At 40.6% G+C, this 21,453-nt stretch overlaps 1 protein-coding gene across 1 annotated transcript; it reads right to left on the bottom strand.

The window, feature by feature from the left end:
* Positions 1-1,205: 1,205 nt before the first annotated feature.
* ampd3b (adenosine monophosphate deaminase 3b) lies at positions 1,206-19,093 on the bottom strand. The gene is made up of 16 exons (XM_030790046.1): positions 19,043-19,093; positions 18,073-18,156; positions 8,911-9,133; positions 8,241-8,418; positions 7,742-7,907; positions 7,266-7,485; positions 6,423-6,552; positions 6,063-6,257; positions 5,825-5,956; positions 4,914-5,077; positions 4,458-4,584; positions 3,961-4,124; positions 3,607-3,727; positions 3,097-3,270; positions 2,258-2,368; positions 1,206-1,881 (listed from the first exon to the last, which is right to left on the bottom strand). The coding sequence occupies exons 2-16, from the start codon at positions 18,131-18,133 to the stop codon at positions 1,705-1,707; spliced, it is 2,343 nt and encodes a 780-aa protein (XP_030645906.1). The 5' UTR covers positions 18,134-18,156; positions 19,043-19,093; the 3' UTR covers positions 1,206-1,704.
* Positions 19,094-21,453: the final 2,360 nt, after the last annotated feature.

Here is a 21,453-nt window from a genome sequence, read left to right as displayed (position 1 = left end):
TTCTCTAAACGAATGAGCGAAGTCGTAAGAGGTCCATTAAAAATGCTTTGATTGGTTTTTACCAAAGCTGAAATGATACTTTCAGTCTGAAATTTTTGCATAGCTTACGACTAGTTGATTAAAGTTGTGACATACTTTTTCAATACTCAGGTAATTTAACCTAGTGATAATTTTTAGTTTTGCAAACTGACCATGCGAACTTTTTGGGCCCAGGACTTTACTGTAACTCTCAAGAAATATTTAGAACAAATGTTAGTATTTTAATATATATCCTAACTTAATAGAATAATTCTAAAATACCTTTCTGTACACAATTTCAATTTAATTTCAGCCTTTTTTCCCCCCAACAGTTGAGCACTTGATCACTATCTCTTTTAGCTTATGGTATATGGTTTTGGAGGAGACCTTTTTGGATATGAAATGTGGATTGTTTATTTTTTTTAAAAAGTTCTCCAGCCTGTACTTAATATCAGATGGCATTGTTCTCTTTCCCTGACTGCTGGTGTTCCTTGTATTGTCATACAGCTGCATTCACCTTTACCCACCACCAGGTTGCAGTGCTGAGTGTTATAAATAAATCACTTTTACAGTTACTCTGCAGGTTTGTGTTACAAGTCCATTTTCTGTTCATGTTCATTTTTAATTGATTGGTGATCACTGTGCTTAACATATTACTTATTTTCAGATAGCAGTTTTTAGACTGTATGAAAGAGGCTGAGCATTGACTAAATTTCTGTCACAAGCAATGGGTTGTTTTCTTTCAGTTGCATTATTGATAAAGACAGTTTGATACAATATAGGTGTACTTATAGAAACTTTATTTAAAAAGAAAAAAAAATACATTTTCTCTCATGGTAAAGAAGGGAAGACAGTGCCGTGTTGGGAATACTTAAATCCCCACTGGACAGAAGAGCAAGACCGAGCATGCATCCACACACACATTAAAACTAGCAATATATTCAAAAGAACCTCAATCCCATTCAAACATTGTCTCACCCTATTTGATGCTATAAAATACCCCTTGAGTGGATCATATTTTTGATGCTTTTGAGAAGCCTACATTTTTATTTGTGTAATGTTATGTGGTAAGTGAGCTCTTTCTGTGATATCATCAGTTGAAAGTCAGATCAGATGTCTTGTATAGCTCACAGGTTTTCACTGAGATTGCGTAACTGCTGAGCAAAGAGGAACCATGGCTTTTTTTCCCCTATATGGTGTTAGGGCTTCAGCATTCTCCCAAACAAACCAGTTTATCAAGGGCGAGTATCAAGTGTTGCTTCCCTTCCCTAGGTCTCTTTAATGCTAGACCCCACCCATACAAACAATCCATCCAGATAAAAAGGGCTGTGTATCAAAAATATGCAAAGGCAATGCGAAATTGACTCCTGAGAAAGTAGAAACAGCACACACCTACTTAGCACATGCAAGAAGTATTTAAAAATGGTTCATTACAAAAAACTATTTCCCTTTATCCATCATCTGTGTGGTTTCTGAGGGGATCCTCTGATCCTCTATGTCTTGGAACAACTTGGCCATTTTTTTTGGGTCGCACACCTGGCTTATCCAGAGCTATGCACCTTCTAGCTCAAGTTTCTACGACACGCTATAGTGTCCTTTCTACGACCAGGATGCATGACGAGGCTTGTTCTGTTCCGTGCAGTTCTGTCAGGTCAATAAAGGCAACTCCTGCTCACATCTAGCTGGTCACTCTGCTTTTGCACTCATTGAGTCAGACTTCACTGCATCCACCAGGAAGCTGAGTTCGTTGCACAAGGTCTCGTGCCTGTAGGCCATACGGATCTGGGCCACGTTGGTTCGTCGGATATCGTTCCCCTCTGGTCCGTCCTGAAGATAGTTCTCACCAAGGAAATGTTTCTTCTCCTGAAGAAGAAAAAAAAAAAAAAAGGAATTTGTAGGTCACAGTTAAAAAGCGCCGCACGACAAGAAAGCTGACGGAGGGATTGTAACCTTCAACACGGGGTGGGACCTCATCACTTTTAGATCATTAATCACTTCAGGAAGGATGGTATGTTCTTAAGTCACAAGCAAAGGGTAACTTGAGAACAAGGCATAGTTGCCTACCTATGTCTCTTCGCAGTTAAAAGCGCCTTTACTGAAGCAAAAACGGATGTTCTGTCACTTAATAGGGGGGCTATGAGGAGTTCTTCACTGTGTCTTGACTTGTCAGTGACAGTACAGGGCGATAACTGGACTTGAAAGGCAAGTAGATCTGAGTGAGGTAAAAGTCATGCTTTACCTGGTGAGACAGTCCACTCTGTAACACACTGTTCCTGGCAATCTCACACACGTCACATGTGCTCAACTTCCACAGTTGTGCTGCGATGGCATATTCCTCCATCAGTGCTTCCTGCAGAGCATGACAACATAAGCCATTTCAAGCAAATACACAGAAGCACTAGAACAGTATGTGACAGAGGGGCCAGTATAAAAAGGCAGTGCAGTAACATGAGGACTAAGTGTCAAAGCATGTTGTTGTTGTCGTTGTTGTTCCTGTTTTACGCCAGGGACTCCCCTTTTGTACGGGGGCTAAGGCAGTGCCCTTTGCAGGGACATTGGATGTGTCGGTGTAGCACTTTACTTGACCGCATGCCCTTAATGAGGTCAACCATGGCTCAGCCAGGCTCAAACTCCCGACCCTCACATTGCGAGGTCAGCCACGGCAGCTATGAGTAAGTGTCAATGCGTAACGTTAATAAATACACCTCAGATCATTCTGGAGAGGAATTTAGTCTTATCATGTAATGTAGTCAACAAATGTCACCCCATGACAGTTTTTTTTTTTTTTTTTTTGAAGATTTACAGGTTTGTAAATATGTTCTTTGTAATGCTCACTGATGAACTACATCTGATTGTTATAGTTTCTATTTACAGATATTTTTACTGTCAAAATGGCCTAAATATTTCAGATAGTGACTTTCTTAACCTGATGAAACAAAGCTGGAGTCAAGGGTCTTGGTGCCTTTTGACAGATTTCTGACGGAACTTTAGAATTTGTTCTGCTGGCTTAGCATGTATAGTCTAGGTTAACATGATGCTAACCGCACAGACATATTAAAGCATCAGCGGAGGCCTTACCTTGGTGTAGTGGAACTGCATGGGGTCGTCTGTGGACAGAGACACACAGAGACCCTTGTGAAGGAACTCTCGCAGTGGGTTCTTGGAGTACTCCAGGAACAGACTGTTGTTACTGAGGGGTGACATGGCTATGGGCACCTGGGCCAGGTAGTAGAGGTACTGCAGTACGGGACTCTTGGTGGGAGAGACAGTTGAGAAGTGATGTAGTTAGCACAACACGCTCACAAAGCTAGCAGTGCTCAGTCATAAATTGTCATTTTTGACAGAATTCTCTTTCTTTTCTTTCTTTTTTTTTCACTTCATTGCTTTATGCTCAAGCCTGATTGAACTGGTTGTGTTTCTGTTCACCCTTTGTTTAAATCGTAGTTTTACTACTTTAAGATATTGAGCAGAACAGTTCACTGTGGGTATATTCCTCCTTCGTAATTCCGTAAGGTCTGTGTGCTTTAGTCGTGAAAGCTTACACAGGTGGTTGACTGGAACTACGATGGTCTGGTCCGGTGTACTTACCTTCTTCAGATTGAGGCCATGGGAGATGTTGTCTGCAGTCAGGAATGCCGATACCAGGTGGGTGATTGATCCCGCTTCACCACAGTGGGGGCGGAACTGAAAGGTGTTAAGGCCACGCTCTCTGCAAAATCATTGCACCGCGGTCTCAGTTACTGTTTTTTCAAAATGGTGACAAAGTAATCTGACCATGAGGAACCTCTGAAAAACTAATTATGCAAGTCCGTAAACAAGTGAGGAAGTTTCTACATCAGTGCAAAGCATTGTGAACTAAGTACGAAGTATTGCTAAATACAGATAAAAAGCATTGTCATTGAATTGCCAAAAAAGGGGTGATGACAGGTAAGAAAAACTTACTTGCGCAAATTATTGAGAACCATGATGTTAGCATACATGTGGAAGAGGTAGTAGGTGTAGGGTGGATTATCCTCCGTGGTCCACTCTTCAGGTTTAGGGCTCTTATAGGAGAACATGTGATCACTGTGTTTGGACTCATCATCCACACTGTCGAATCCTGTCACCTGCCATCAGGACACACGCAGTCAATATGCTTAGCATTTCGATATGTATATCAGTCAGAACATCAACAATCTTCTGACTTTCAGACATTCCAGTGAACCACTGAACAAATATGGGTAGTTACAAGCAAAGAGGGAAGAAGAAGAAGAAAAAGAAGGAACTAAATATTTAGAAGGAACTAAATATTCTGTTGTTTGTCTTTGTTACTTTGTCAGTAACCATTTTATTTGGTGGTTTTCACTACACTCCTCAAAGAGCAGTCTAAATGAAAGGTGGCACGTTAATCGCGGATCAGTCTTGTACTGGTCCAGTACAAAAGAGCTTGATACACTCACATATTTTAGGAAGATATACAACTCCTTGTGTTTCTGAGGGTTCACTGTGGCCTCGAAAAGAGGGAGAAAGATGTTCTCCAGCATCTTGGCAAAGTTAGGAATGATCTTCTTTGATCTGAAGATATCGCTGAGGGTCAGAACACACTTATGGTTACATTTACTTTAACTGAATATTCAGCAGATGCTCCTACAAAGTGTGAGTTGCATCAGCAATATGTCGATTTCAATAGGTAGCCCTATGACACTTGTCAGTAGAGTAACTGTGTACAAAAACCTTGTTACATTAAGTCCTCTGTATTTTAATTTGTATATGTGCTGTTTGTATTTTTAACAGAATTTTTAATAGAGTTATTATACTAGTGGAAAAATATTTTTATATCTGTCTGGTTGAATCTTAGTGATCGGTGAAGTTTTATTACTGTCAATTGTGTATCATTATTAAAGTGGAATACTTACTAGATCCTGGGGACCTGGATCATCCAACGCATATTGGGGGAGTGCATCTTGTGCTTGATGAACCATTTTGAGAGGTTGTCCCATTCTTCAGGAGACCGGCCATAGATTGAAAGGCGGGGCTCAGCATATTGGTACTTGCTCTCCTCCAACTCATGGGCTACTTCCTGTCAGGAGTAGTGATATGAAATATTTATTTATTTATGTTTAAGTTACTTTACTTTTAAGTTAATTTGATAACGACAACAGTCTGTGCGATCATCAAATCAAGCATATCATGGCAGGCGGTTGAGATGCATGCCAGACATAGCCACTCTGTACCCAGACCCTTGTTCACAGAACCATGAACACTGTGCTAACACTGTCTAATGATCACTGCCTGATCCTGAGAATCATTCAGTCATGTCAAGGAGTGGAGAACGAAGGTAAATTAAATGTTCATGTTATCGCAAACATTTAGCTTATATTACATGACCCAGCCTTGCAGATGGTATCTTCTTCATTTCAGTTGAATACGCCTGTGTTTCACAAACAGTTAGCAACCTAGAATTATGTTAATGATAATTAGCTAACAAGCTAACCATCTTAAATGAGCAGTGTGAAGAGACTAATTCTCCTAAAGGAATAAATTAAACATTTAAAACCATTTGATGCCCTAGAGATGGGTATTATCAGGTATATTCTTTCATGAACAGAACTGGTCCTCATTGTTTACCATGTCTCCCTCTGTTTTGTTTCCCAGCCAATCGGTGTTACATGTATATTTGGCCTATCCAACGTGACTTCACACTTCTTTGCATACATTTATATCTGAATCAGTTCACATAGTGAATTAAATTTAATGTCAGGTTATCAGAAAGTTTGTTAGTGTTTACACGATTTATTCTAGTACTGGATTCACATTTTTCATTTACCTTTATGAGTCGTGCAAAATATTCTCCATCTATATAGTTGTCTGTTTTCAAGTAGATCTCTCTAAGCTCACTTGCTCCCACTGGGTTGTATTTGGAGTTGAATTTGTCAAATCGGTGAAAGGTTTGCCTGCCCTGAAGCACAAAACACAAACATTCATTGTACACCACAGTATAAATGAACTAAATTGGACAAACTGCAAAATGTTAGTCAGCCATGGTGTCTAAGGCTGGATCTTACAGCGTGTACATCCAGGGAGTCCACTGTCAGATCATAGGGATCCATGGCAAGCTTTTCAAACAGCTGTTTTAAGGTGATCTTCTTCCCACCCTTCTCCAGCACCTCCCGTTCCGCCTCCGTTTTATATGTGGTCTGGATGAATTTGAGCAGATGTTTCTGGTTCATGCAAGCAGCAGCATGGATGTGGGTATCCACCTGATCGTATGACAAAAAGAGATGGTATAAGTCCATAAACATGTGGCTTGAATCACTGCAATGTCTCATAACCCATCTCAATCTATCTTCAAAGACATGACCTGAAAAAAAAAATAGAGATATTATGATAAATTTCGTGTTTCTCTGCTGATGATAATTGCACACCTTTCTGACGTTGTAGAAGTCTCTGTGTGGCACACTCTTCAGTTCCTTGAGCTCTGCCATCTCGTTAAGCATTTCGTGAAGGTAAAACTTGGATGCAAGGAAGTTGAGACGTCTGTGACAGTAGGTCTTCCTGAACGAGAGAAAGAGAAGAAAGAGGTGGGGATGGGTGGGGTGAATGAACAGTACTTTCCCCTCCCTCAATATGCACGGCTGAAGTGCCCTTGATCAAGGCACCTAACCTCCAACTGCTCCCCAGGCGCCGCAGCTGTGGCTGCCCACTGCTCCAGGTGTGTGTGAGTGTGCTTAATGCTCACTGCTCTTAGTGTGTGTGTGTGTGTGTGTGTGTTCACCGATACCTTGGATGGGATAAAATGCAGAGGTCAAATTTCCCCGTTGTGGGACAATAAAGGGATTAAACTTCATTTAAACAAATGTAATGCTAATGAGTGGTGCGATTTATTGAACTGTTTGAATGGTCTGGATAGCGTTTTGACCGTGACTAAAGACTCAGAGTTAAAATGTTAAACAGATCCAGCCTGCGCCTCAGTAAATCAGTGTGGGTCACTGTGTCGTAAATCTTCGTAACGGGCATCTGAGAGCACTGGCGCTTTGCTTTTTTCACATGGCAAGCTTTCACTGCTATGGACGGTTCTGCATATCACTTTGACTTACACTTTGAATACTCCAAAGTGACCTGCTTATATAAGCACTGAATGTTACTGAAGCACTGTAAGACATAACTTTTTGTTGTTAGGCTGGTTGGAACACAGGTACAGTTATGTAGCTTTTGTTTAAAGCACATGCTAAATGTACTGGTGATATAAAGTATGTGGCTATACTCACGTTGGTCCGTCAGCAATCATAGCGAGTACATGGCTCAGGTCAATGGCAAAGGTTTCCAGGTCTGGGTACGGCAGGCTGTGAGGCTGCTCCTGCTTCAAGGCCTCATCGTTATCATACACACATATAATACCGTCCTTCATCTTCAGAATGTAGTCCAGGTTCTGTGGGATGTCCTCCATGCTGTATGGGTCCTGACCATCACTTGGGCATGGGCACATGTCTATGTGAAGTGAAAAAAGGTTTGGATCAGATGACCTATCTGTTTGGGAATTACAGTTAACACAATCCTCATATTCTGGTCTTATCTTCATAATAATAATAATAAAAAAAAAAAGCTGAGGAGTTTTTACTATAGTTCTACAAACATTGGTGTGGTCTCTGTCACACCCGTTAGCTGAGATAACTAAAACCCACCACTGGAACTGTTTCATAATGTCACCTTCAGGCAGGAGATTAACCACAAAAATAGCTCTTACCTGGAAGTACCTCTTCTTCCTCGTTCCATTTCTCATTATTGGCATTCCTTAAAAACTTGGCAGCTGTTCTAGGAAAACGATGGTAAGCTAACCGGGAGTATTTCTCACGAATGAACAATGCTTTCAGCAGACTTTTGGCTGCCAGTTCATAGTCCTCAACTGTGATCTGGAACAGTAGAATTCAGAAAAAAAATGAATGTCGTTGGATGAAAGATTTGGATAGGTAACTTGGAGAAAAACTGTACTCATTCTTCAGTTATTTAGTTTAATGCACTAAATGTGCACACAAGTGTAGGTATTTGTCCACACTTTTGTGCTCTTCCAAAAAGTTAGATCTTTTAAAAACAAAATTCTGGCCTTAACCTGACCACAATACCCTCATTCAACAACTGGCCTTAGACTCCTTCAAAATAAGTATAACCAATCTGACACCTCTTGTACAGTTGAAATGCAACTCATAAAGTGAAAATAGGACAAACTCATGGGTCCACTCTCTTACCCCTGCACAGTAATCTCCACTGATGGTGACTCTCTGGAATTCTGGGACATTGTCCGTGACAGGCGGAGTAGGAGTGACAGGAGAAAACAGAGGAGACATCGCAGATAAGGCCCAGTCTGCAACTCCAGGGATCTGGAGGGACAGGGACTGAGAACGGATGAGCTTGAAATTCTTCTTCCTGTGAAGACAAAAATAGATTAGAAAAAGAATAAATGTTTCGTCTCACAGGTATAAATATTAGTCTGGCCATTAGTCTGTGCCAAACAGGATAGTTTTTCTCAGCTCCAACTGTGGACGCTGACTGAACAGAATAGTGCTCACCATGCCCCTCCCCAAAGTTTAATTTAGAAAGTTTGTAAAAAAAAGAAAAAAAATTAGGGTAAAAAGCTTGATGGTAAGTGCCAGAGGTGGATGGCTCAAGCTACAAGACTTGACTGAAGTGCCACTGATGTCTCAAACTGGCTGACTTGACACTTGCATGACAAAACATGTAAGAAGATGCATCATGAGTAAGACTGGAGACTCACTTTGGGTTTTCATATATGCTACTCTTTCACCCCTACCTCTGATAAGTACACAAGCTGAATCAGATCTGCTAGTGTTGGGATGAAACTGTGTTGGTAAGATGAACCCTCAGGACTGACTGGAGTGACTATGGGAGTTGACTAACCTCTTTGCACTCTGCTCAGAGTGCTGTTCTGCAATCTCTTTCAGCAGCTCCCTTTCCTTAGCCTGGTTCAGGCCAATAGGGCAGTCTTCAGGCACTGTGAACATGGACATGACATCTTTGGTGTTCTCCTCCTTCAGTGCAGAGGCGTAAACCTTCTCAGCCATGAGCCGCACGGACTCATCCACCTCTTTGAAGGACATCCTCTGGAACTGTCGCGACATGTCTACGTATAGACAGAGAGAGAGAGTTCGGCCATTTTTTAATTCAATTCAATTAAGGAAGCAGACATAAAATTCAAGGTGCATGTGTAACACCCGCTACACTACTCCTATAGAGTGCACGTGGGCATGGGCACGGCTGATAGCAGGTACTAATGTCCACAGAAAATCAAATTTAGATCTCTTTAATGTTGGTACTGTGGATTCAATTGCATAAAAAATAGTGTTTTTGCATAAAATAGTGTGAATAAATTAACAAAAAAGTTAAATTTAAGATAGAGCTCAGAGAACGACAGCCATCTTGACGGCGCGTTCCACTGCACTCTCGGTTCACTATAGGAGGATTAAAACAGACAGACCAGTGATCGATAAATAAAAAAAGCTGAAATAATTAACATAAAAAAGCTTGATAAATATATTTTTTTAATTATATATATATATATATATATATATATATATATATATATATACATACATACACATATGTGTGTGTGTGTGTGTGCGCGCACGTATGTATATATATATTGGGGCTGTCACGATAGCAGATTTTCACTCCACGATTATTGTGGCCAAAAGAGTTCACGATAACGATATTATTGCAATATCTATAGAAAATTTGAACAAAATAATAATAATAGTGCTATTAGTCAAATTCATCTTTAAATTTGTTTACTGTGTGTCTCTAACTGTACAAAAGCACATGAAAAGAACAATTACACTATTTCATGGATAGTGAAAAGGCCACCAGATGAACTGATAAACAAACTAAACAAAAGATCCCCAAGGCCTAACATCTGCCACCAATACAATGTGAACTGAAACAAAATGACTTGCAGGGAGCTTGCGCTTCTACTCCCACAGTTTTCACGATATTGATCCCATTCCAGTGATAACAGGTCCGTCCTAATGCCTAGTAGTGTGCTTGTTTACAACTGATGTATATAATTGATCGGTCCACTCGTTTTATTTTAATTGCTGGTTTTATTCGCTTAATCTCTCGTTGAGAATGTAACCGGGGGTCATTAGGACCCAGCGGAAAAACAATACGCAACACATCGTTTAGCTCCTGTTGTAATATTTGGTTGACCCGCATGTCTGGTATTTTGTAGGAACGCTGTAGCATCAGGCAAGCAGCAACCCGAGGTGATGTAATGTACTGTTAAACCAATGTAGTGGAACTCTCTTAATGTGTTTTGGTTTCAACAATACTATTTGTCTTTTAGTTATTAATGTGCTGAATGTGCATAGCCTGACTATTGCCAACAATAGTCATCTGTGATCTGCCGGGTAAACAACCTCATGTAGCCGGTGCGTCGCTGTCTGTGGCTGAGAATCACTGGTTCTTTGCAAAAGGTACAGAGCTTTTGAAAGGAATATTTGTTTTTAACTGTTATGATCATTGACTGCTGTTTGTTTGATCAGTCCACTCGTTTTTTTTAATTGCCGCTCTTAAATGCTTATTTTCCGATTGGAAATGAATGGGGAAAGTTTTAGATCTCTAGTGCTACGACGAGGCATAGCACACAGCAGTCATAGTTGGATTCAGTGGTCTTTTGCTCCATGACTACACTTCACCTGGAGCTGGATCAAGTATTTCTACAGTTAAGATTCAATGATGCTGCGACACAGTCATGTTGGCATTTTCTCGTGGAAATGCATCTTAAGTTTACAGTATTATCGTGTATTATTAACATAATATCAATATTTCACTTTTTAAATATCACAGTTATCGTCAATACCGGTGTATCGTGACACCCCTAAAATATATATATATATATTTATGTGTGTGTGTGTGTGTGTGTGTGTAAACAAGTGGGAGCAGTCTCAATAAAATCAATCAGTCAATCAATAAATAAAGTGACAAAAATATAAATGTGTTCCTCTCAACTGTTACCCCCTTTTCTTTTCTTTCAATGGCCATTTCCCTTTGGGTTGCAACCATGTACAACTTTTGTATCTACTCAGTATTAATTTAGTTATATTCACTTGATAAGGACATTTTGAATGATTGTTGATTTCTCTCAGGATGTGCCGTGGTGTGCACTCTTTCATAAACTCACAAAGAGTCTAGCTGACCAAAACAAAAAACAAAAAAAAACCCCAACAACTTGCATTTATCATTTTAGAATAGAATAAATTCAGTTTGTTCACCTTCACACACCAGAGTAAAGCACCACTCAAAGATGGTTCTGGCAGGGATCAACAATTTCCTCGCTAAAACCGTTTTTTAGGGTTTTTAGTATTTAATAGATGTACTATGAATAAGTCACCAATGGAAAAAAAAGAATGTGAGCTATTCTTAAATCATTAAAATGCCATATGCACCGCCACACGCCCATTACAAATAAACGGGCACACATATATATTAGAACTTGTGCAGGTTCACAAATACTTAAACAAGCCCTATGCTCTCTGTTGTCGATAAAGCCATTCACTAACAGAGGGATACATTCATGAGAAATGTAAACAGTATTTAGTGACCGTAGTCACTTCTCGTTATACCATTTTGTTGATAAGTCTATATGTTGGCATGCCTTAACTGTGGCCAAAGTCAGTGTGGTGTAACTGATGGACGATGAGCAGTCATATACCTTCTGGAGTTGAGCTAGACTCTACATTGTAAGGATGTCATATTACATCCATATAGTGCACTTGCATATAGCTGTTTATGTAAATCAGTGAACATATTATAAACCATTTTTAGGGCAGCTCCACCATCTCTTATCAAGCTTCATGTTTAGACTGTCAAAGTTGCACCAGTCATGCTTGCACTTCTTTTCTTATCACAACAGTGAAACAGGAGAGGGCACTGGTTGTACCTAACTAGGCTTATTTGAATAATACCATCTATATACTTGCATACTTGCTGCACCAATGGTGCATAACTGAACAGATACCACACCTATGTGAGTGAATTGTAGTTTAAATTTAAACTAAGATTAGAAGCCAAACATCAGGGACATGCTAGTGCCACTGAGTCTTTTTTTTCTCAGCTTTGCTGTGGTTAATGCAGTATGTGAGTTCCTCAGAACCTATGCCTTTATGCATAAACTTCCTTCTTTCAAGTCATTCATTCTTAAAATTGCACGTAGAAGACCTTTGCACTTAGGTTTGAGAAAATATTAGTACAGCTAGTAAAACATACTGGAGGTTATATTAGATCTCTGCTTGCTGAAGCAAGCTATGTTGGATTCACAACAGCACAGCACAAATCAATGCAGTAAACATGTCTTCTAAAGTTCCCCACTGCACTTCAGATTTCCTTTCAGACCATCTTGATCCAAAGCGTTAGTCATGTTACTGTAAACATTGCCAATCAGCCATTCCTGCTCCCCTGTGACACAGACACCTCGGACCTGAAGGGTGAGTGACAACATGACCTGGAAGTTTGCATGTGAATATATAGTTGGCGTAACTCGTATCACAGGCTGAGTGACAGCAATTTCTGCTGGCACTTTCTGTAACACATCTAGAAAGTATCAAGTGGGGAAAGGGATTAGAGGTTAAAGAATGACTGTAGACCCATTTATTTCAGGTTGAGTCAGCTAGAATAAGCTAGATCCTGTAAGGCAGGTTTATAATGAGGTTATATCAAGTTTTATCACTCATTTGTCTTTTATTCTAGAACAAAGACGTAGAGACTCCCTCATCATGGTTTTGTTAAGACAGGTTGGCAAAACAAAATCAAGTGTTTTGAAACAAGGCCACATGTTATTGTGTTTGACTGGGTCAAATGTGGCGTCTTTAAACTGCTGTAACAGTTTGCACTTATTGCCAGGTTCAGGTTTCGAGACAGCATTTAAAATGTACTTGTGTAAGTTAAGTTCTCTCTCTCTCTCTCTCTCTCTCTCTCTCTCTCTCTTTCTCTGTTTCTGTGAGTATTCAGAGGATAAGTAAGAATAGATTGTATGTTTATCTGGCCTGCTGTAGCTGGTCCTGGTAACTTGACCTTTCCCATGTCCTCAGTGTGACATTGGCATGAAACTATTGTTTGAATTTCAGAGACTATTTCGGATTCTCAGAGTCTCCAGCACTTTTTCTCACACTGTTCTCCTTTTAGTCTTCTCTCAAGTTTTGTCTAGTTGGAATAATAGTTAGCAATTCTCAAACAATGCCCATGAAAATATGAGATCAGTCAGTTTTGGGTTTTGAGTTTTGGGTCCTGCCTTTATATTCAATGAATCGCTTTGATCACGATCACATAAATTTCTCTGCACATAAACTACCCTGTCAAGAGAGAATGTTGCATACCTTAAAGACCAGCAGAAACTAACCAAACTTTTAAGAGTTTTACACCTGACAGTACAAAACTACTAGCTTTAGTCTGTATCAGACATATTGCTTTCAGTGCAGTTAGAAAACAAAACTCATCATTTCTTTGGTAACATGTTTACCTAACCAGCTACACCAACACCTCCATTCGGATGTTGAGCAGTGCTTCGAAAGCCTGAGATGAGGTTAGCTGGGTCTGTAAACAGCCTGTCTGAGTCAGGGGGATCTTTCATGGTGAGGGTCAGGTCAGAAGTGGCAGAAGGTCTCTCTGTTGATTCTGAATCCTGTTGACTTGCAACTGGATCCCCCACATCACTGTCAACAATCTTGCTCTTCTCAGATACTTAGCTTTGTTGATGACCCCCCGACCCCAAACACTCATACGCCCCGATGCATTAAAAGGAAACTTCCAGTCTCTTCTCTTAGCCCGACCTCATCTAACAAGACCCGCATTCTTGGCACTCCCTCATAGCACGTTCCTGCACTCTCTAGAACAGCTGTGAGTTCCATGTGGAAGCTTCTTCCATCACAAGCCTGGCAACAACAGCCTGACCCAAATACAGGGCAGTGAAACATTGTGGGCACTTGAAAGATTGGAGAGCCGTGAAACAGAAACTGTACCGTAGTTTCAAAGCCCACCTCTCAATCAGAATTTGTGTCTACCTGTCCTGCATAGTCACGTGAAATGAAACGCTGAGACGCAGCATTTTACACCGGTGGGGGAATTAGCGTAACCTGGCTAACCATTGTCATCAACATGAACTTTAGCCTGTTACCTTTCCATTCAAGACAAGCCTAGCACTCTGGTCTCTGGTGCCCCTTAACCCATACTGACCCTCGTGGTTGTCAAGGCTTTTGACTACCACTGACCCCTGTGATTCTGCCTAAGGAACCCCATTGTTCACAACACTGAAGAGCACACAGTTTCTCTTACCTTCTTTAGCAGTTTGTGCCATGGCTTCTGTCTCTCTGTGTGTCTCTATCGTGGGGCACTCTCTCTCTCTCTCTCTTTCTCTCAGTGGCTCTGGATGGAGCTGTGTTCTGCTATCTATCAGGTCCTGTCTGTATCTGAGCCAGCTTCAGCCTTTTGCCGTCTTGACTATCCTCACTCTATTTTAAGAGACTGATAGCGTCACGTCAACGAGACCACCGAGCTTCGTAAGGATGTCACAACTGGCTGTCAAATAGGAGAATGTGAGTGTTTGAAACTGAGACCCCCCACCACACTGCCAGTGTCAGGAACAGAGGTGAAGACATTTTAATCTCCTGACTGGCTGTATGGTGAAGAGCATGCAACAGAATAGAAAAGCACTGTGTCCAGCTGCTCTACTAAACTGGTTGATGATTATGGTGCAATGGACTCTTGGGTTTTATGCCTAGTGGAACATCATGTGCCACTGATCATAAAAACTACATGTTCTTAAAATTAAACATTATGTTTATAGATTACAGTTTATGAGATATAGGAGTGCACATCCAGGCCTTTAAGTGTGACCACAGAACAGCTAAAAATCATAAATATCAAACAGCAGTAACATTAATAACAGCATCATATATGGTACAGAGCACAGTGCCGTACCCACCTGATGCTGTGTTTTACACATTACAACTTGCAAATGATGTAGTACAGAGGCTTGTACAGGGCAAGGCTCCAAACGTACACACATGCAGTAAAAAACACGTCACTCATTTTTCTGACGGAAAATTTCTGGGAGTTTTACAAATCAAAGACATGCCCATCCCTCAGGCTACACTGTGTTACTCTGTTCAGCCTGTATTACCTAAGCGCTAAAACAGCTTCTTCTGCTGGCAACTAGCATTACATGTGATCCAGCGACTGACAATGCACCCAGCGCCAACATAAAATGTCAAACTTAGCCCAAATGTCCAATATCAGCATTATCAGCATCTTTGAGGCTTAACCTAATGTACCAAAGTGGCTTAATGTTGCATGCCTGTCTTGTTTTTATTTTGTTAGCTCTGACCTTGACTTACATACAGTCAAACACAAGTGGCAGTCAGGCTTAAAATAAATGACCCATTCACATCTTCCCTGCTCTCTCCAAAGCCTTTTGAGCCCACGGTAAAGTGTATGGATTACATGTTAACTCCCCTTCTCTGGGTGACAATTCTCTCTTATCCGCAGACACGACCCTGGCCTTAGACAGCTAACGGTGACTGAGATAACCACAAAACCAGTCTGATAACTGCTGTGTGCAACACATTTGCATAGACTATAAAATCCAGAAACCATTTTCTTGTTCTGTCAAACTCAGCTGTAAAAAGGTGAAGAAAGATTAGCAATTTGCTATTTGTTTTGTTTGTTTTTTGCTCTTTTTTTTTTTTTTTTACCTGCAGTTAGAGACCTTCGGTGCAGTTGATAGTTTCCAAGTCGGGGGGGAGTGTGAGAGAGGTGACCAGAGCGGACGTCTATTTATTTCACTGCTGGTGAGCTCCACAGCCCTTTCAGTGTTTTCAGGAAAACAATTGGGGGAAACCTGACTCCGCCTTGCAGTACAGCTCCAGCTTTGTACCTGCCCATCCAACCCTGCCTTGAGCAAGCCTCAAACTGCCTTGTCTGCTCCCCCTTTTTCTCCTTCTCCTATTCATTCTCAGCTTACTCCTCACTTCTTCACTGCCTGCCAGCAACAAAACTTACAACACTCTCATCGACTGACCATATTTGGCCTTTACTATACACACACACACACACACACACACACATACACACATGCATAGGACATGTAAGAGAGAGAGAGAGAGAGAGAGAGGCTTGCAAGACTCACAGGAGTTGGACAGAGGACAGAGTCCTTATAGCCTAGACAAAAACACACTTGAGAGGTAGAAATTCTGAGAATTTCTAATGAAACAGAATTGCAGTCAGCTGGCTAGCTTTGGCGACTATGAGTATTCACATGGTCAGACTCACCTAAAATGAACCAACAGATATGAGACAGCATGCCAGTGACACTTTTCTGTCAGTACTATTTCTGTGTGTTCTGAAAGTCGGAATAAAGTTCTTCCCAATAAAGCTGTATAAACATATATGTTTGTGTAATTTATATTCTGGACTGTGGTGTTATAATCCACTTTCAGCTTCTCATTAACTGTGAATAAGTTGTTGCTGTGAACATGACATGCAGTGTTTGTGCAAAACTGGGCATGGGCACTCCTGTTTGTTTTAGCAGACATTACACTGGGGTAAATGGAAAAACTGGTTCTTTCTGAGCCTGTTAAAACCCGAGGCTTCACAGCACTTCATCGTAGACAAGTGACTGCTCCAGCCAATCAGAGTCAATGGAGCTGAAAAACAGGCCTGACCATTGGTTACTCTCTTAATGTGGGCGGGATATGCCGGGGCCAGATATTTGCCAAGGTATATAATAAGCTGTAGTTCTCGGAGATTTTGTTGTCACAGTAACTATCACCTAGCATCATTCCCATGGGTGCATTCAAATGAGCAGGAGAGTTAGAGAAGGTGAGTTTGTCTGGTCATTTTCTGCCTGCAAGAGAAAATGACTGAGCAAACATTTAGGTTAAGCCTGTCAACCTCTGGCGTTGGACTTTATTTAAGTCAAGGCTGTTTCACAACAAGACCCTTTAAGCTACGCCTGTGACACTGCTGCTATAAAACAGAAATAGAGTGCTCAGCTTTTTTAGCACAGCGGTTATGAGGTGTCAAGTCACAAATATGATTCACTTAAAAGGGAAAATAAAGAAATAATGGACCTTGAAAGAAAATATATTGATTGTAGAGCAGGACTTTGGCTGTTTCTGTTAAAACGACTTGTGATGTGGCTATTTCTTCACTTTCTTTGCCTTGTTGTTGAATGATGCAGTTTACATAGCGTGTGTTTATGCCCCATACTTTGGTTCATGTTTAAACAAATGTCTCTGTGGTATTAAGTTCAGTAAGTGGTTAGTCAGTGTGTCAAGAATGCTGTGTTCAATGAACGCAAGGTCAAATATTTTGTGTCTCTTGAGGCTTATAAAATATACTATATTAAAATTTTTCAGAGTGTCCCCCAAGCAAATAGTCCGACATTTTCCCCTCAACTCAAGAACTATTTTCTGTACCGATTTGACATTCTTTTTGCGTTTCAATTGGCACAGTGTTAGTAAGAGTGTATTATTTGCCTTGTACCTTAGTTCTGATGGTACATAAAGTTTTATTTTTAAAGAAAGTCATTTTTCAGAGGGGTAGCCCTGCAACAAACAACAAATCGCCTCACAGTTTCACGTCTTGCAGTCCCTAATTTTTGGATGATACTATTCAAATGATCGTCCTGTATAGTTTGATGTGGCATTTCATGGCATGCTACCAAGGAATGTTGAAGGCCACCTATACGTTTCAATAGAGCACTTTGTGGCAATCTACCAAAGAATGCCAAGGGGCGCATGCCTTTCACCAGGTAGTAAAGGGGGGCAGTCGTGGCCTGATGGTTAGAGAAGGAGGCTTGCAACCGGAAGGAGCTGTCAGGTAGAATATGAGTCTATCTGTGCGTGCGTGTGTGTGTGTGTGTGTGTGTGTTAGTGCATCTAGGAGTGCCAACAGCTCAGGTTTAAGGCTCTAATCATAAAGAATGACTCTTTGATGTTTTCCAGTTCCCGATATGAGTTGGCTGAGTTGAATTTTAATTCTCTGTCTGCATAGTGCATACCAAATACTCACCCTTTCCCAGGGCGGGAGTGGACTGCTGTTTGTGCAAGGGTGTCTCTCTCCTTTTCTTCATATTCTCCTGCTTATTTAGTTCTCCTGTGAATAAGAAATGAACTGTTACCAATGAAAACTTCACACAAACTTCACACTTAAATGAAAAATCTTGCTCTTTCAACTGTTTTTGTTTTTTTTTCAACCGCCGAAGCTGAATGTCGGGTCAGTATTTTAAAATAAACATTATTCTAACCAGACAAATGACACAGACAATTGTATCTTATGTGACTGTCCTTGAACTGAATAACTTAAGCTTGTCGTTTCAAAATGGTTTGTAAACCAATGAACGTTAACCACTTTCCCCAGCGGTGTTAGTTAAAACAGGAAAAAGGCTTTTTCTCCAGTTATAACTCAGCACAGATAATATTTACTAGTTTCCTGTGTCACCAGAAGCAGAAGCTATAGTAGTACATTATGTATCTGCCTATGACAGACTTCTCAACCAGAGCCTGTGTTCTCAATGAAAGTGTTTTAGTGACAGTACAAGTTCTACCAGTTCGCTTGTGGCTGCATTAGTGTAGCATAAAGTTATCTTCTGGGCCCATTCATTCGCCTAAGCGTCGTGCATGTTTACTGATAATGCCAACATGTCTGAGCATCTTGGCTTGATTCTGCAGGCTTCTGTACCATCCCTGGTGGTTAGCACTGTAATTTGCAAATAATTTCTCATATAGACCTTTCTTTTTCTTTTTGGCTTTTAAAGCCAAAAAAAAAACAAAACTATGTTCTCCTTGGTCGGCAGTGCGTAGGTTACATTTGTTTGTATTTCTCAGCATTTATCAGAGTGAAGGAACATTTCAACAAGTTACGACACGCCAAAGATGCTTAAGCATCTGGCTAATTCCTGTGCACAGCAGCCAATGTTAATGTGCACTGTTTTAACAATATTAGAACGAGTTATTTAAATTGACAGAGCAAAAATTCTTACCTTCTGTTTTGACTAGTATACACACTGTTTCCTGCTCTCTCTCTCTTTCTCTCTCTCTCTCCCTCTGTGTTTCACTGAGTGTGTCTTAGGCTGTTCCTGAAAGACACCTCTCTCTCTCTCTCTCTCTCTCTCTCTCTCTCTCTCTCTCTCTCTCTCTCTCTCTCTCTCTGATTGAAGATAAGCTTCATGCCAGAGCTCTTGACAAAGTTTCACAGCACTTAACTGTTTCATTGCCAGCAAAGAGAGCAGAAATACTACTGCTGTGTCAGAGGATTATGAAGTGTATATTGACAGTCTGTCTTTCATCTTTAACATGGTTGAATGTGCATTACTGAATGTGCAAGAGTTTTAAGAGTTTAACCATTTTAAAAATGAAAATATCTTTACACTTAAAACAGCGTGTGAAAGCCAGCTTGGTTTGAAACACACTTGGTTTGGTTGTTAAACGGAACTGTTGAACCACACACTTCCCTGTTTTGCCATGCAGTGTGTGTGTATGTGTGTGTGTGTGTGTGAGTGTGAGTGTGTGTGCGCGTGTGCATGTGTGCATATGTGTGTGTTTGTGTGTTTGCGTGTTTGTCAGCAGACGAGACAGTACTCCACTGGTGTGACAATGCCCGTTTAATGCAACTGTCTGCTTCCTGTCTTATAGTAAATGTTTACACAAATACCCGGTCAACTCTCTTTCTTTATGAATAAACAAAGACAAATGAAAGGGAAGGGACACAGGATTGTTCCTCTGGGATATTTTTCATTCTCTTACCTACTCTGTGTTGTCAGTTATTTGTAGAATATTTTCAGTTATGTTCCCATTAAACATTAGTGGTTTCCAGTGCACACTCCTGTTAGCATAACACAGTATTGTATGACGGGTGGAAGTTACCAGAAATAATGGAGTTGGTGAAAATACTTATGAATTAAAAATGTTAGTATTAATGCATAAAAATGCATGCAAACTGAAAATCTGAGTGATAGTCATTTGCTTTGACAAAATTCAGAGATAAATATAGCTGCAAGCAGCAATGCCAGGGCCAAGCAGCTCATAGGCACGACGTAGACAAGCAATCAGAACCACCCTGGAAGAGCCTTAGCAGATGCCAAGAAAATCCACATAGCACTCCAATGGCCTGCCATAGAAAATCAGAGAAAAAAAAGGATAATACCAAGATTGCTATAGAACAAAATACAACACAGAGGGTTCATAATTTCTCAACTGGGGTCCTTTAATGTGATAACTCACAAGAAGTTTGGCTGAAATATTGGCTTTTTGTCTTGGAGTTAAGGGTATCTTAATACATTTTTACATGTTTGTCTGCTATAGTACCACCATGTGGCCAAATTTTATGAAACTCGGTGGGGACTGAGTACTCCCGGAGTCAATGTACTATACCAAGTTTGGCATCAATCCAACGAAGCATTGCTGAGATAAGCCCACTTCCTCTTCGGAGCTGGCACCATCAAAATTCATTGGACGACAGTGGCAATACTGTTTGGCGTAGCAAGATTCTTTATAGAACTTTGGCTCAGGTCCCTCTCTAGATGAAACATACCAAATTTAGTGTTGATTGGATCAACGGCCTAGGACTAGTTCACAAAAGTAGGTTTTTTTTAAGAAAAATTCAAAATGGCGGACAATCCAATGTGGCAGATTTTCAAGAAATGGATCCATTCTCTTCATCATGACCCAGGAAATAAGGTGACACAAAGGTCACCACTCTAGGTCAAAAGGTTCAAAAGTTATAAGCAAAAATATATTGTGGAGTTTGGCCTGTTGGTGGCGCTAGAGCCAATGATGGAATGACACCAAATTTGGTGAATGCATATCTTTTACTGTGCTCTTGAGGGTGCCAAATTTCATCATGATCCATGAAGGGCTTCCATGGTCTGCCATTGAAAATGACTTATTCCAAGATGGCGGACAAACAAAATGGCTGACGGCTAGGGGTCATAGTATTCCATTTAGGGCTTGATACTGTGATGATGCACAAGAGGTTTGAGTGAAATATCTGCTTTTGTCTTGGAGTTATGGGTATTTGAATACAATTTTTTATGTTTGTGTGCTATAGCGCCACCATGTGGCCAAATTTCATGAAACTTGGTGGGGCCCCAGTATTCATCATGTCAATTGAACTACACCAAGTTTTGCATCAATCCATACAAGCATTGCTGAGATATGCTCACTGCATTGGACGACAGTGGCCGCACCCTTTGGCCTAGCAAAATTCTTTATAGAACTTTTGGTCAGGATAGTCTGTAGATGGTGTGTACCAAATTGGTGGTGACTGGATTCGACTCGCCATGACCCAAAGATTCAGGGGGGAAAAAAATCACGACTCTAGGTCAAAGGGTTCAAAAGTTATGAGCAAATATGTACCAAAAAAGTACCTTGATTTTTGGCCTTTTGGTGGCAC

This window comes from Chanos chanos, chromosome 13 (assembly GCF_902362185.1).
Source record: "Chanos chanos chromosome 13, fChaCha1.1, whole genome shotgun sequence".
NCBI classification, from domain to species: Eukaryota; Metazoa; Chordata; class Actinopteri; order Gonorynchiformes; family Chanidae; genus Chanos; species Chanos chanos.
The sequence above is the reverse complement of the archived record's forward strand: the minus strand, read 5'-3'. Positions and strand labels throughout refer to the sequence as shown.